The 16913-nt window shown below is 43.1% G+C and overlaps 1 protein-coding gene across 1 annotated transcript in view; it reads left to right on the top strand.

The window, feature by feature from the left end:
• The window catches only part of ATP6AP1 (ATPase H+ transporting accessory protein 1), a 112233-nt gene that overhangs the window by 75777 nt on the left and 19543 nt on the right, over window positions 1-16913 (top strand). Inside the window, exons 7-8 of the mRNA XM_019509271.1 lie at window positions 3407-3648; window positions 4322-4375. Coding sequence (XP_019364816.1) covers window positions 3407-3648; window positions 4322-4375 — 296 coding nt within the window. The remainder of the gene's footprint in view (window positions 1-3406; window positions 3649-4321; window positions 4376-16913) is intronic.

Here is a 16913-nt window from a genome sequence, read left to right as displayed (position 1 = left end):
GTGCCAGAATAATTTTCTCGAACAGCTTGCCCAGGATCGAGGTAAGGCTGACTGGCCTGTAGTTCCCCGGGTCCTCTTTCCTCCCCTTTTTGAAGATGGGAACCACGTTGGCCCTCTTCCAATCCTCCGGCACCTCTCCATCCATAGTTGGCCATCTTCATGGGCAGTGAGTGTAGCAGTGTCAGCAAAAAGAAGTTCTCTAATAAATATATGCCTCACTTTTTTGTCTTGACTTTTAGATGTGATAGATTGTAGAGTTTACCATCTGACATTGTGTGAAGGTTTCATAGATTTTATAGACATTAGGGCTGGAAGAGACCTCGGAAGATCATCGAGTCCAGCCCCCCACCCGAAGGACAGGAAGTCAGCTGGGGTCATAGGATCCCAGCAAGATAAACATCCAATCTACTCTTGAAGGTGTTCAATGTAGGTGCTTGAACCACCTCTGATGGCAGACTATTCCAGACCTTGGGGGCTCGGACAGTAAAGAAATTCTTCCTTATGTCCAGCCTGAAATGGTCTTGTAGTAGTTTATAACAGTTCGACCTCATCATCCATTGGGGTGCTCTGGTGAACAAATGTTCCCCCAGATACTGGTGGTCACCTCTGATAAACGTATAGGTGGCCATCAGATCACCCCTGAGCCTGCGCTTTTTCAGGCTGAAGAGCCCCATGGCTCTCAGCCTGTCATCATAAGGTCTGTTTTCCTGACCTCTGATCATGCACGTGGCTCTTCTCTGGACTCTCTCAAGCTTCTCCACATCCTTTCTGAATTGTGGAGCCAAAACTGGATGCAGTACTCCAGCTGCGGCCTCACCAAGACCGAGTACAAGGGGAGAGTGATGTCCTGGATGCAAGCCAGCATTTTGGTCACTTTACTAGCTGAAGCATCACATTGCAGGCTCATGTTCATCTTGTGGTCAATCATGACCCCTGGGTATATGCCTTTCTTCAAGCCATCAAAAGTGTAGCGCAGCAGTGTGAGAGGGTTCTGTACTTTTATCTTCATCTCCCCTCTGTACTCACCCGCCACAACTTGGATGTGAAGAAAAGAAAAGGGGATCAGTGTTCTTTAGTGTCTGAGAAAGATAAATGCCACCCAGATGTTAAAGTCTCACAGGGTTAATTTATTTCCAAACTAAATGCCATATAATTGTAGCAGTCTCATCAATTCTTTCATTTGTGAGAACAGCCCATTATTGAGAAGGATGCTCCCGGCAGGATACACCTTTGCAACTTTGTACCTAAATTATACTGCTATTTACCTCATTAGCAATATGTGCTATCCACTTTTCTCTTTTTGTTAGGGACAGCTTGTGCTGAGTGTGGCTCCCTGCTGTTTCTTCACAGATGGTCTCTTCACTTCAGGTATTAATTGTCCTCCCAGGGTAGGAAGCTTGAGGGAAGCTATTCTCAGTCCCCATCTTTCCTCTGAGGGGTACTAGCTCTCTCTCCCTCTCTGAGCTCCTGTCCACTGTATCCCACCACCTCACAGTGCTCCCGCAGTTGCCTGAGCCACTGGGTCATCTCCAAGGTGCTTCCTTTCTCCCCCTCTGCTTAAGGCACCTGTCTCCCAGCGTCCCGCAATGCTCCCACACTCACCCATGCAGCGGGGTTTACAAAGAAGTATTTTCCTTTTTCTGACCAACCTGCTGCCTCTCTTGAAGTCTGTCTCTTCCAGCATCCTCCAGGTATTACAGGTATGATCTCTCCTCCACCTTCTAGAGTCCCCATAGTTTTCTTCTTTGTCTTTTGGTGCCCAAAGGCAAAAATCAATGCCCCACCGCCATCTTTTATCCCCTGGTTTTTGTGGGCTAATCACCCGAATCTTTCCCAAATATGTAATGTCCGCCACCTGACAGAGTTCATTGTTGGGTCAATCCTGCCCAGCTCTGTCTAAGTAACTGGCCTCCCACCTGAGTCCCTGTTACAAGCAGCATAGAGAAGAAGATCTCTAAGAGCGTGGGTGCCAGAACACAACCCTGCTTCACTCTGTTCTTCATCTCAAACTGCAGAGGTTGATCCATCAAACTGAACTGTGGCCTGCATGTTTTCATGGAAGAAGTGTATCATACTGAGTAACGTTGGAGGGCATCCAATCTTTACCAGGACTTTGAACAAACCTGCTCTGCTAACAGTATTGAAGGCGTGACACTGAGAGAGATGCCCCTATAGTTGTTGCAGTCACCCTTGTCTGTCTTGTTTTTGTAGGGACTGATGATGTTAGCATATCACATGTCCTGGGGTACTTCCCTTCCTTCCAGCAGCTCACTAGGAGTTGAAGATGTGGTAGCAGGCTAGCCTTCCCACACTTGAGAATCTTAGCTGGGATGCCATCCTCCCCTGAGACTTTTCCACTTGCTGGAGTCTATGGCCTTGCTAAGTTCTTTGGCTGTAAGTTCTTTGTCTAGCTGTGCCACTACATTTGGAGTTGGAAGTTGATTCAGTGCCTTCTGAATTAGGAGTCTGCCAATACAGATCAAAGGAAAGAATTTGGATGCTGGTTACTTCCATTCCACACTCAGCTAATAACTGTGGAGTTCTAATCTAATGCATTGCTTTCATTAAACATTGTTTTCAGTCAGATACTGTGATTGCTTGCTGTAGAATTGTGATCTAAATTGTAATTGATAAGCTCACCAAATGTGAGAGGGGATCCATAACTACTATGGTTCATTTAGACTAAGCAAAGAAAAAAATCCTGAAATGCTATGTAAAGATTTAGAATATGATGACTAAGAATTTGTTCCTGAATAATCTGATTTGGTTTAAAAGAACTTAATGTAAATATAACCAATTGTTCAGGCATGGATCTCGTCTCATAGTTTATTGTGAAATGTATAGCTTGGGTAGAATGATTCTAACTGCATAGCTGCATGTTTGATATAGCAGGATACACATGACAAAAGAAAGAACAAGTAAACAAAGGAATTATGAAATACACGATTGAAATAGAAATACATGGAAATAAGCTTATAAAGGAAAGGTGGCTTGATTTCAATGCCTCTGGAGGAATTTCTCTCCTGCTTAGGTACTAAGTTATTGGAGTTTGTTTCCTACTTGATAAGAGAAAAGAGGAAACTTTTACACTAAAATTGTTTTGTAATGAAAAATACTTCTTCCAAGTAATGCCACTAGTGGGCACTAATATTCCAAGGCTAGTACTAAATTAGCTTTGTTAAGACTTATGCTTGTGGTAATGGTTTTATGATGTGGATACCTGATTCAACCAAACTCTTTTCCTACTGGTCATTAAACCAAATGTAAGATGTCGAATACTGTTTTTGATTGCTGACTTGACCTGAGCTTATTGATGACTTGAGCTGAGTTGGAAACCTCAAAGCCCCATTACCAACTGAAAATGTTCATGCTTTGAAAATGGATTGTTGTTGTGCTATTATCCGAGATTCCCAGAATAACCCATGTGGCCTTGGAGTCGAGACGAAGATTGATGACTATTGAAGTACCAGACTCCATTCTGTACCCTCCACTCAATGTGACCAATGGAACAGAAACATGTATCCTTATGTATGCCAGTAATTTCAGCCTTACAGCCAACAAATCAGTTCATGTGGATCTGACAAATTTTACATTTGTATCCCGTAATGTGGACTTCAGTTCATCAGCATGTTCAGCCGCCAACACAACGTGAGTGGGACGCAGAGTTTCATACCATGAAATGCATGCTATTCTAAATGCTAATTAGAAATGCTGCAATGGCAACAAACTAATAGTAATTTAATCATATGTTTATAAAACACCATGGATAAAACATGCCATATTTAATTTTTTTGTTGCAAAATCATAGAGGTGAGACTACAGGAATCCTTTGACCACGGTTTTTAAAGCGTTTTTCCTATTAATTTATTTCCTTGCTTGCTTATGAGTATGCAGTTTAAAATTAGTTTTGACTAGAAAAAGATTTCTTCATTTTCCTTTGTGCTCTTCATGTGTTATACCCAGCTTCTCTTAGCATCTGTCTAACTCTTACAACCACTGAAAATTCCATTAGCATTAGTAAGACACCAATTTCATTGAAAGATTTCCCACAAGTGGAGCCTCGGCTGTACCTGGTAATAAAGCAACTGTGAGGTCTTCTATAATTTTATTTTCTGTATGATTTTCGTGTTGAAGCATCTGCTGAAAGGAGAAAGAACATTTCTGTTTGAAATGTTTGACATGTTTGTCTAGAATATTGTATCTTTTGCTGTGAAATTCCTTTGTATTTACTGATTTAGAACATAGTTTGATTAAAACATTAAAATGTCTTAATTAAAGCTGCCCCACTGCAATGTTTAAAAATAATTTTCTTATTGTTTAGGTTGTCATTAAAATATAGTAACCCAGTGGATAACATCAACAGCCTAGAAATAAGGTAACTATGCTTTATTAATAAAACATTCTACTTGGTACATGAGGGGTAGCTATAAATTAGGACATAAGACAGAGTGAGATAAAAGTATAAATACTATTTTTAAGTCGCTTTTTTTTTTGGAGAAGGGTTGTGCTGGGTTTTTGTTGATATATTTTAAAAATGTTGCAAGTTGAATAGTACTTGGTAATTGTGCTAACTTTTCATAACTATTCTACTGTATTTTAACAGAAGAATCTTTATACATAGTGTAGGTTACATGCATATGTTTAAGAGCCTATAAACATTTTCAGACACCTACTTTTGAAAAATGCTGCTGTAAAATAATGACATTCAGAGAATGCTGGAATATGAAATGTCCTATATAGCCAATCATGCCAAAAGTGCACCCATTTCCCATGTTTATCTTGAGGTTATGTTTGGTCTATATATTCATATCTGTTGCAGAACTGTCCTCTAAACCCAGTTCTAGAGTATATCTTGTTGTGACAAAGATATGCAAGGAAATCTACTATCAACACAATAGTTTCATATGCCTGTCTGTGCTTTCAGTCTTATTATTTATGGAGCACTGTCAGTCTTGTGCAGAACAAAACAGAAAGAATGACAGTAACATTATTTTCAAAATGGCCAAAATGGCAAATTCTACATGTAATGTGTAGAATATTTTTATGGCCAGTTTGTATAGCGCCTTAAATTGTAGGCATAGCAGGTCCAGGGTGAGGCCTCAACCCAGCAATCAACTGATTGTTGGTTTCTGCCCTGAACCACACCAGGGCTGCGTTGAGACCCTGGAGCAAACCCTGGCTGGAGCCAACAATCTGTTGATTATCAAATCTGGACTTGCCCCTGTGATCACTTGGCTTTCTGTGCAGAGGGAGCCTGGGCTCCCAGCGTACTGGCAAGTAGAAATTGTGCAACTGAGATTTTATTCCCCATCCCAAAATCACACCTCCAGCCATGCACATATGACAACATCAAGAGGCACGATCATTGGGATAAGGGATCAGATCCCATTGCACCTTTAAACTAAAGTGTGCTAGGGGCCTTGGAGGCAGCAAGAAATGCAAGTTTAAATGGAGGGATATGGTTAGGAGTATTGAGATGATGGTAGCACAGGAGAGATTCCTAAGGTTACAAGTATTACTTTTTTTGACCCATAAGCAGTTAAACTCCTAACTGGTTGTAGGAGCAGGAGGTGAGGATAGCTTTAAAAATTTTGATGCAATCCTATTTATTTATGAAGGTGATTTGGAAAATCCTACTTCCCTGAACACAGCAAGAATCAAACAGAAGCCAGTTTCTTTGTGCACAACTCTGAGCATTCCCCCCTAAAAGCTCTTTCTTGACTTTTTCAGAGTAGATGTACCTCTCTGTCTGCCTCTGGTGCTTTCCTGATGCCTTCTCTGTCTGCTTCTGGGTATGTCTGCTATAGCTTCTGTGTTCTCTGGCTGCTGCTTGTTCTCACTAACACAAGCACAGAATGCATCCAACAGTACCCAGCCCCTCATGTTCTCATTCACCTCCCGGTGAAACCCCTCTACCCATATAGCATGATCAGCCTTCCATGTGGCATGTGTTTTAAGGATCTACTTGTCTGACATTTATCTTGAATAAAGGGGTGGCTAATACAGCTGTGCAAAATTTTGCCTGTTGTTTTGTTTTGACAGTTTTGACTCATTTTGAACTCAGAAAAGTGCAACCGAAACGAAATCAAGGGCTTCGAAACAAACCGAAGGGAGTTGAAATGTTTCGAAAGTTTCGAAGCTGAAGCTGGGCTTGCCTGCAGGGAAACAGAAAGTAGGGAGAGGGAGGGGGAAGCAGGGGAACGACACAGGGAGGGCGTGCCTCAACACACATGCTAGGGAAGAAGCTCCTGCAGGAGAGGAAAGAAAGGCTCTGTCATAGTTTGGCTGCTTGAGATGCTGTTGGTGCTACTGTGCTGCTCCTCACTAAGTTACTCTTTTACCTGTTGTTATTTAAAGTGGTGGACTGGACTGAGGCTGGAGGGAGGAGGATGCTTCACTGGGGCACGCTGCTGTGTCGTCTAGAGGTATTAGTGCCAGTGAGGGCGCACCTTAACACACACACACAGTCACACATGTCATGAGTTTTGCTTGTCAGCAGTCTGAGGGGCAGTTTCCCAGAAACCCCTGCACCTATCTCCTTGAAACTTGGCAGGCTTCATGCCCTCAGAAGGGGCTACCATACCTGCTCCATTCATCCAAATCTACCAAAAAATGGCAGTTATAGGCAGTTTTCATGAATCGCCTATGGGCAAGACATCGAAACAGTGCCAAAACAGTGAAACAGTTTTACGAAACAAAACAGAACAGTGCTTTTGAAATGAAACAAAACTCAAAATGAAACATTGTCCAATCAAAATGTGAAACAGAAGTTGAAATGAAGGGGTGCTGTTTCACACAGCCCTAGTGTGAATGCGCCACTCACTTTTTCCATTTCGATAAGGATTCAATTAATCCCCAGCATAACAATATTTTTCCTAGAATATATAGCAGATGAAGGCTTCTATACAATGCTGTAAATCCTAACGCACTTAAGACATATGAAGCGTGATGTTATGTTTACAAAATAGATTCAATTTGTTAAATGAAGAGACCTTTTCTTTTTTTTATGATATGGGGAGGCAGATTTTGTTAGAGCATGCAGTAGTAAATCCCAAACTCTGGGAATGCTAACAGAGAAACAGAAGACTCTGGAGTTTGAAAAAGTTAATCTCCAATTTTGATGGCTGCAGTAGGGATTAGAAGATCAAATGTAACATTGTAGATGCACATGGACTTAATGAGGATTATTCGGATTTATGTTCAGTCATCTGTTTTTTTAAAAGAGGCTCGTTTTTAATTAATTATTTGGAGATAACTTTAATGTGATCATGAATCCCAGTTGCATCTAGAGGAGAGGAAATTTAAAGCAACTCTGTGGATAGATTTTTATCATAAATTAACAGATATATGGAGAACAGCAAGCGGTGGAGCTGGAGATTTCATGTTTTCTCCCTCAATGTAGATAGTTATTTTCATTCTTGAAGCCTCACACTGAGGTAAACATAGCCCCAGTGGTTCTTTTGGATCATGCTTCTACTTAATTAGGCAATATTATTCTTAATATTATGGTAACAATTGATTATATTTAGTATTTACAATATGTGCTTTGCCTTTCTCAGGCACTTTATTACCATTAACTAATCACCCCTTGGAATATCCTGTAAGACAATTATCACCATCCTTTTTTACTGAAAGGAAAGCTAAGATGGAGAGGTTAAATGACTACTCCATGGCCACAGAGGGAATATAGGCAATATCTGCAAAGGAACATGGTTGTTGTAGTGCTCAGTATTAGGCCTGTGGGAAGCAGCTAGTATTTGCTTCAGATTCGGTTGATTTGGGGGACAGTGATTGGATTCGGTGATTTGAATCACTGTCCTGATTCAATTCAGCCAAATCAGCCAAACCAGGCCCATCCCCCGCCCCTCTCCCGGCCCGGCAATGGCTGCCCCTGCCTGCCTCAGCTCCCAGCTCTTGTTAAAAAAAAGCCCTCACTCCGTGGGTGCTGCTGGGCGAGGGGCGATCTCTGCTGCCCCCCACTGCCCCACGCTGCATTGGGGGCTCTGCACAAGCCCCCAGAGTCCCCCTCGCTCCCCTAGCCCCACCATAGATGCCCCACCCAGGCCAGCTCCAGCCCTTTAAGAAAAAAAAATGAGAAAACTCCCAGACTCACTGCTCCTGCCAGTCGAGGGTAATCCCCACTGCCCTGCACCATGTGGGGGCTCTGCACGAGGCCCCGAGGCTACCGCAGGAGCGGTGACTCTGGGGGCTTTTCTCTGCTTTTTTTTTTGCTTAAAGTGCCAGAGCTTGCCTGGGTTGGGTACCCAAGTGGGGGGACAGGGGAGTTAAGGGGGAGTCAGGGGCCTTGTGCAAAGCCCCCCTGCAATGTGGGGCAGTGGGGAGGGCAGGGCAGCCATGGGTGGACTGGGGGAACGGGGGGACCAGAGGGGCTGGCAGGGGTCCCCCCATGGTCCCCTCCCCCGCCCCTAGTACTTACCAGCTCAGAGTCAGCTGCAGCTCCCTGCTGCAGCCACCAGGGACTGCCCCAATCATCAAAGCTCTCCAAATCTTTTCTGAAGATTTGGAGACCTTTGAATCAATTCGGACCTTTAAATTGCCCCCGATTCAATTTGGATTCAGAGATTCAGCCACCGAATTGGGCCAAATCTCCTCCGAATCGAAACACCACCCAAAGCTTTGCACAACCCTACTCAGTATCGCAATGAAATCTTAGAGATCATACAGAAGTAGAGCTGGAAAGGACCACCAGAGGTCCTCTAGTCCGACCTCCTGCCTGAGGCAGGATCATCCCTCTCTAAGCCATCCTAGTCAATCCATGATTTAAACTCTTTGTTAGACTACCATAAACCCTGAGGCAACACAAGAAGTAACACCCTTACCTACTACAGGTAAAGCAGGAGAGCCACAGCAGCCAATGTCCTGCTTTTATAAATGCTTACATTTTTAGCCTGCTGTCTCCTGGAGCCCTGAATTAGTTGCCTAAAATACTTGTTCAAGGCACGGGGAGAATTAGGGGCTTCAGAACAGGATTCCTCACACCCACTCTGAGTGGGGATCAGCCAAGGTTAGCCGATAGGAAATACAGAAGAGGGGGGTGTCTTAAATTTTCTCTCTCAGTGGGGCTTAGATGCTTAACTCTAAACTGCAGGGAACTGCTCATGATACTTGCGATTTACAGCAATTCCTGGAGTTTGGTGTGTGAATTGTTCCCTTCATAAACAGAAATGGGAGCACTCTTCTTTACTGAGGCAGGCTTAATGGGAGAAGGTGCTACAGATGCTGCTGCAGCTGCCTCCTTTCTCTGCTTTCCTACAATAGCCTAGCGGTTAGAGCATTAACCCAGGAAGTTAGAGACCTGGGCTCAGCACACTCCTTCGCCTGTGGGCACTCCAACTCTTCTTCCTTGAGAGTGCCTTTCCTGCTGGGGTACAGGATGTTTGAAGTTGGCAGCACTCTCCACTCCTCCTGCTGAAGCTGTGGCACTTTACAAAAGCATTCTTCCTCATGCCTCCCTCCAAAAGCATCTTTCCTGAATCATTACATAGAAAGGGGATGTAACTTGCAAGCTTCTCACGTTGTGAATGTACACAGGGAGAACAGAGTGAGTGAACGAATCCTGCCACACCCCCATAGCAGCTGATAAGTAAGAAATAATTCAAGGTTCGTTGCATCAGAGACGCAAGCATTTCTTGTGGTGTGGAAAGGAGTGGGGCAGTGCTTTAATTAGAGTGGCTCTGATAGCCTCTCTAATTAAAGCACTTGGAGCGTCACGTGTATCAACATCCCTGCATTGAAAAATGGCGGCAGGGGTGCTTTAACTAAAGATCGTTCAATGAACTTTAGTTAAAGCACCCCTGCTGCCATTTTTCAGTGCGGGGGCTCTGATACATGTGCTGCTGGAGTCTGCTGGAGTGCAGTAATTACCATGCTCCAGCAGGCTTGATTAACTGAGACTGCTCCAATACACTGTAATTACAGCACGTTGAAACAGCCTTGCTCCGCATGTATAGACGCCCAAGGAGGGTGCATAACTTTGTACTTAGTGATTTCTACACCCATTTGGAGGGGGAGAGGCCTGTTTTTTTTAATCCCTGCTCTAAGGACAGTCCTGTATTTTATCCAATGACTGTTTATTATTAAAATATTTTTAAAAAAATCACTTGAGCAAGGCACTGAACCCCAGGTCTCTCCTCTCCCAGATGAGTACCCTCATCGCTGAGCTAGAGCCAGGCTCCATCTCTCTGGCATAGTGAATCTTGAATTCCTTTCTGCTCACTGGCACCGTTTTACAAAGAGGAAGTAGAATATGCCCCACTCCTGAACAGCCTGGATAACTAGTCCCCTATCTAGGCAGGCTAAAGGTGTGGGCTTAAACCCCCACATGCTAAGGAGGACATAGTTCCCCTATATCCTGAATGGTCTAACCATTCAACTATTGTACATTTGCTGGAAACTACCTTAAATGGGATCCCAAAGAGGATGCAGCTAAACTGTTGTCAGTGGTGGTAGGTAACAGAACAAGGAGCAATAATATCAAGTTGCAGCAAGGAAAGTTTAGGTTATATCTTAGGAAGAACTTGCTCATTAAGATGGTAGTAAAACACTGGAACAAACTACCCAGAGAGGTGGTGGAATCTCCATCCTTGGAAGTTTTTAAGACTCAGATAGACAAAGCCTTGGCTGGGATGATATAGTTGGGGCTGATCCTGGTTTGAGCAGGGGGTTGAACTAAATGATCTCCTGAGAGCCCTTCAAACCCTAATTTTTTATGATTCTATGGAACCAGCATGCTGCCTTCTCTCATCTAGCAGTGTTTCTGCATGAAAGTGTTTGGGCTGCTGTGCTTTATGAAGGACTTACTTGCATAGGTATGTGCTAGTTCTGCTCATGGCATCTCAGGCTGCCTCAGGGGACATAGGGTCAGGAACACTTAGCTTTAGAATTTAAGTCAGGCTTATGCCTGAGAGATGCACTAGGTTGCTCAGCACTGCTAAGATGGTGGCAATTCTGGGCATGTTCAGAAGAAGATCTTCTCTGGACTTCAAATGTCCGTGTGGTTAGGCAAGCTCTTTGAGAATCACAGTCTTTGACACTTCCACCTGAAGTAGGGATTAAGCAGTAGTTAAGAGCCTAAATCCTTTTGTTGATCGGGCCCTAAGGTACCTATACATGTGCTAGTTCATGTTTTAATTAGGACGCATCAGAGAAGACTTGATTAATCAAGTCTGCTTCACGTTCAGACTAGAACACTGCAGCGTGGCCTCACCATTACATGTATAAGCGCTAGGGAACTTTATCTGAACCTTATTAAATGAGGTTCCCACAGAAATTTTTAAACCCATGGGGGCTTTAATACCTGTGACAATGGGGTGTTTAATTAAAGTCAGGAACTGCTCTTATTAAAACACCTCCCCCTGCACTGCTGAGGAGGTGTATAGGTAGCCTGATGTCTGAAGGTGAGAACCCTTGACCTGGACACAACACATTTACACCAGTAGAAGTCGTTCTGAGAGCAGTGTAAACAAGGAGGCATTGTATAGCTGCACACCAGTGGAACTTACTGGATTTCAGTTTAGAATTAACCCTGAAAAAATTAGTAAAATTGCACAGTGAACTACACCTACATGAGTATGGGTGTTGTATGCCTGTTTTTGCTCCAGGAAAGTTTTTTTTTCCCCCAGTGCAAACAGACTATTATCAACTCTCCTGCCACCCTAGGTAAAACACTGTAATAATACCTTTGTGGTAGCTACACTCAGAGAATTGGTTGTCCTCCACTCCTGGCACAGGTGTAAATAATACTGATGCACCAAATTGATATCAGTTACACTTGTGTTAGGCTACAAACCTCAGTGCAATCATTGAGATGTCCATTATCCCAGGACAAACCCTGAAAAGTAGTTAAAGGGCATTGCAAAATGCATCTGTCCTGGCACTGCATCATTGAATCAATGGCAGAAAAGCAACAGTGCAGTCAGCTGCCCACTAAACCCTGATTGGAAGGGGAGTGTGAATACACACCAATCCTGGGATCTTTCTGTTCCCAGAACAAATGCAACTTCTATTCCTAGCCTCAGTGTCTTGTGTCTAGGCCCTCTGATTTGCAGTTTTTGTTTACACTGCAAGTGTACAGTCCTCTAAAACAGTGTTTCTCAACCTGTGGGTTGCAACCCAAAAGTGGGTCACAAGAATATATGAAAGAGTTGTGAACAAACTTTAAAAATGGATTCTCCTTTAAAGGAGAAGCCATGGCTTTTCTCTTCTAGGTTGGCATAGTTCCAACCTGCACAGGGCTGCTTGGGGCCTCCCATGCCCCACACATGCACTCCCTGCCTCACCTACTTGTTAGGAGTGAGGGACACTGAGTCAGGACTGGCTATCAATGTTTACAAATGTGCCCTGGTACAGAAAAGTCTCCGAGAGCTGTCAAGAAGGATTCATATAGACATGTTCTCTTGTCCATGGAGAACAGAGCATACCTATATGAATCTTTCATACTAGTTCACTACAAGGTAGCAAAACCCCATATCTTTGTACTACCTACCCCCCCCCTTCACATGTTAGAAACAATGAAAAGCTGCAGATATCAGGCAAACACCCAACCCATGCTGTGGCACTGCAAGCATATAGAACTTCTGCAAAGAGGCTCCAAGAGCTGTCAAGAATAGCTGAGCTATTGGCCTCTACCCATCTATCCAAGTCCCATCTGATTTACTCCTCTTTTGAAGTACCTTGGGAGCGCAGACTAGTTCCACCTGTGTCCAAAAGGACACTATAGAAGATCAAACTAAATTTTACCCTACAGGTTTGTGAGTAGTTTCCAGCGAAGTCAGGGAGAGTTGCACAAAAATATAAGGGTACAAAATTTGGACTGAAAACTACAGTGATATAAATATAAGCATAGCTGACTTGGAATTAGTTTGGGATGTAAGGTTTAAAATGATTTATACAATACTGTATGGAGAGGAAGGATTTGGACAGAGACTAAATCACTGAAAACTGAATTGAAAAGCCTAAATAGCAACTCATAAACAAAATAACCAATCCCATCAAAGGTATGGGAATACAGGATAAACTGGAAAGGGTATTAAACTACAAAGCTTACATCCTTTTCCACTGCAGAGCTATTAATGCAGTGGGGAAATGGCTCAGAAAACCCTGTAGCAATATAATAAAATGTTGATACCTTCCATCTGAACAGCCTCAGGCAGAACTGCAAGTGATGAAGGGATAATCAACAAAGATTTTAGAGAATTTCATAAAGCCCTTTATACTTCAGTATCCACAAAAATGACAGGGGATTGCCTGGGTTTGTTTGTTTGGGCAAGTTTTAAAGGTAGTATTGCTCTTCCAGAAAAGTAGTATTGCTCTTGCAGAAGAGAGAAACCCTAGTCTTATATGAAGAAATGGATGAGTTCTGTGGAAAAGGATGTTTTCTTTCTGTCTGTCTCTCTGTTTTTGGAGAGTTACATTTACATTTTAAGATATGTTCCTATTCTGAAGACACCACATGAAATGGAGTCCGGTGTTTCCACAAATTTTGCTCCCTGCATGTATTCAGAACTGTACCTGCTCACTTCACTGACACGTTTTTGCTAGATTCTCCACTTTTAGCTCGGCAGAGACAGTACAGGCTCCCCTCTCATCCTTCTTGTGCATTATTCACGTAATTATTCACTAAATTCCAAACAGTATAAAGACAATGAGGGATGAAGAGAGCTTCACAGTGTTGCATGAGGACATAATTTGATCTGCAGAACTCTTCTTGCAGTTTATAATGCAGAAAAAGAAAAGAATCCAGTGTGATGCTTAGATCCTAGAATGAGTTTCTGAGATTGTCCATTAGAAATGATTTAACCTAAAGAAGCTTGATCTGAAATCAGAGACACAAAAATGAAGAGAAGCCCTTGTACTTAGTGTCACTTTCCCAGCACAGCTATACTTTAAAGCTTGTTTGATTCCAATGTTAATGGAATCCCTGAATCTAGAGTTACAAGCTGTCACAGTCTTCCACTATGAACAATTCTTTTATCTATCACCAGAAGGCAAAGTATTAACTTCTGTTGCTGTCCATGATATTAACTTCTGTTGCTGTTCAGAAAGTATTAACTTCTGTTGCTGTTCAAAAATATGGAAAGAACTGGGATATTAAGCTGTGGATATTCAAGGGACTTCAAGAAGAAAGATTTATGGTAAATGTCATCGTTGTTGTCTTACTTGACGCAGTTATTGATGTGTTGTCAGTGTTGTAGTCTTAGGAGCTGCAGTGCAGGCAAAAGTTGAATCTAGGAGATCCCAATACCAGTCTTGTCTTAAAAAATGACCACAGGCTCAGTTCAGTGGCAAAGCCTCAGCCCGGTTTATTGTCAACAAAGGATGGCCTTAACACTCTTGTGATCTGACAGACAAGGTGTTAACGCATGTATGTCCATGACCAGGTCCTGGCACAACACTACATAGGGCCCCCCTAGGCCAATACAAAATTCCCACACTTTCCACTTCTTTTATAAAGTGGTCAAAACAAATTATGTATTACATTCTGCCTGTATTTTGAATATCTTAAACCATCCTGTACTATGCTCTTGTTTCACATCTTGTTCTGGGTGTTTTCATTCCAGCCTTATCAGCTTGATACTGGGTAATCCTACACTTTGTACTGCTATCTCCCCCTCCTATCTTCGGGCAGGAGTGCACATCTGGCCCACATAACAAGTTTTGCATATGTAAGGAGTTCATGCATGGTCGGGTTTGCTGGTCAGGCCTACTCTGGCTGATGCTTTAGCAAAGCCTTTGTGTGACCAGTATGTATTATTGATCAGTGTTCCACCATAGCCTACAGTAGCCTGATAGAGGACAAAGGTTAGAATTAGTTGGACATGCAAGGGCCTGCTATATGGTCATCCTCGCTGGTGGCAAGGTGGGTTCGTTTCAGTGTAAGCAGTCACATGTTCTTGCTTCTATTTAAAACCCTCATTATTTCAAAAGTGATTACTTTTAAGATTCCTGATTGTGTCTTAAAGTGTATGAACAGTCATAATCTCATTTCAGGCACTTAAGTGTAATGGCAATGAAATAACAGTACATTAATCAGAATGTATTGTTGTTAACTGTCATCTGCGATTCAGCAGCACCATCTGTTTGTTCACCTTGGTTGTACTAACAATGTAATTTTCTGAGTGCCTCATCAACAGCTAATGTGCAACATCCCTTCCACCTTCTCTCTCCATTCTGCTTCTTTTAAATTAATTTTGTTCTTCAATTGATTCCTCTATTGGGGCTACATTCTGTTTACACCTTAAGCAAGTGCAAGTTTTAAGAGAGGAATTAAAAGTTTTCCTTCTCCTTAGGCTCAGCCTGTGCAGTCGTCAAACAAAATTGCAGTCCTTAGGCCCAGACAGAGTATTCCTTTGCTATTTCCATAGGGTTATGTATTATCTTATGGTACTGGGAAGCTAAAGCAGGCAAAGCTGTGACTGCAGTCTCCTCCTACATGGGCCAGCAGAATTGGCTGTCCATTTTTGGGTTGTGAAGATAGTGTGCTGAACCTTGGGCAGATATCGAGTGTTCTGGGCACTTCACCACCTAGCACTATTTCATGTCTCAATAGCCCAGTCAATCACATAGTATTTTTTTGTTTAATACTCTTATTTGGCTCTTGGTAATTGGTATGGGCTAGAATGGAACAAGAAATCAGGAACTGTGTTTTGATGAACTTGCATGTTTTGCTGAAAGTTTTTACTTTTGAAATATTGGTGGGTGCCTATACACGAGCAGCAAGGCTACTCTGATGTGCTGTAATTACAGCACATCGGAGCAGACTCAATTAATTACCATGCTCCAGCAGCCTCCAGTATCTCATGTATCAGTGTCCCCACACTTCAAAATGGTGCTGGGGGCACTTTAACTAAAACTTGTCTGATGAGCTTTAGTAAAAGAGACCCCGCCACCATTTTGAAGTGCAGGGATGCTGATGCACAAGATGCTCCAGGTGCTTTAATTAGAGTGGCACTAATTAAAGCTGCCCCCCTTCCCAACTCCCGGAGCACGTGTATAAATGGTCAGGGTTTCTAAATTCTAATCTGACTGTTGATCTGTTGATTAGTGATTAGTTTTGTGCGGTCTAAGTAGTGTTCTTGTATCTCTACAGTCCCTGCTCTTGTCCAGGAGCTCTTGTCCATGAGTAGGGTTTCTAGCAACTCACAATATATATACTAATAATGGCTGTGTGGTGAGTCACTTCACATGGATATAGAAAAAGGTTCTCAGTGTCCCCCGTTCAGTCCACCTGCCAAGTGTCACATGACTCTTCTGAGGGAACTCCATCTATGCAGAGCGAATTCTGGGCTCTGCTGGATGATGCATGTCACTGAACTGACATGGGCCATTTTAAATAGACAGAGGAGGCCCAATATGCAGTTACTATTATGCCTGTGCAAATAGGGAAGGAAGTATTCAATTTGGATTCGGCTGAATCCACTTCGGAAGATTTGGAGCTGATTCAGAGAGATTTGGTGATTCGGATCAGCTGGGGAGAGGCAGGCACAACCAAGTAGCTGCAGGTTCTCCTACAGCAACTCCACGGCCCCAGCCTAGTCCCAGCATTTAAAAAAAAGAAGAAAAAAAGCCCCGCACTCACCGTCTGCAGGAGCAGTGAGTGGGGCCTGTGGGTGTTTCATAGTTTCATCGTTTCTAGGGTCAGAAGGGACCTGAGCAGATCATCTAGTCCGACCCCCTGCCATGGCAGGAAAGAGCACTGGGGTCAAACGACCCCAGCAAGGTGTTCATCTAACCTCCTCTTAAAAACCCCCAGGGTAGGAGCCAGCACTACTTCTCTTGGAAGTTGGTTCCAGATCCTAGCCGCCCTGACCATGAAGTAGCGCCTCCTGATATCTAACCTAAACCTACCCTCTGCCAGCTTGTGACCGTTATTCCTGGTCACTCCTGGCGGTGCT

The sequence above is a fragment of the Gavialis gangeticus genome, unplaced genomic scaffold, assembly GCF_001723915.1.
Source record: "Gavialis gangeticus isolate Ggan-Ray unplaced genomic scaffold, GavGan_comp1, whole genome shotgun sequence".
NCBI lineage: Eukaryota > Metazoa > Chordata > Crocodylia > Gavialidae > Gavialis > Gavialis gangeticus.
Note: the sequence above shows the minus strand (reverse complement) of the source record. Positions and strands in the feature narration are given on the sequence as shown.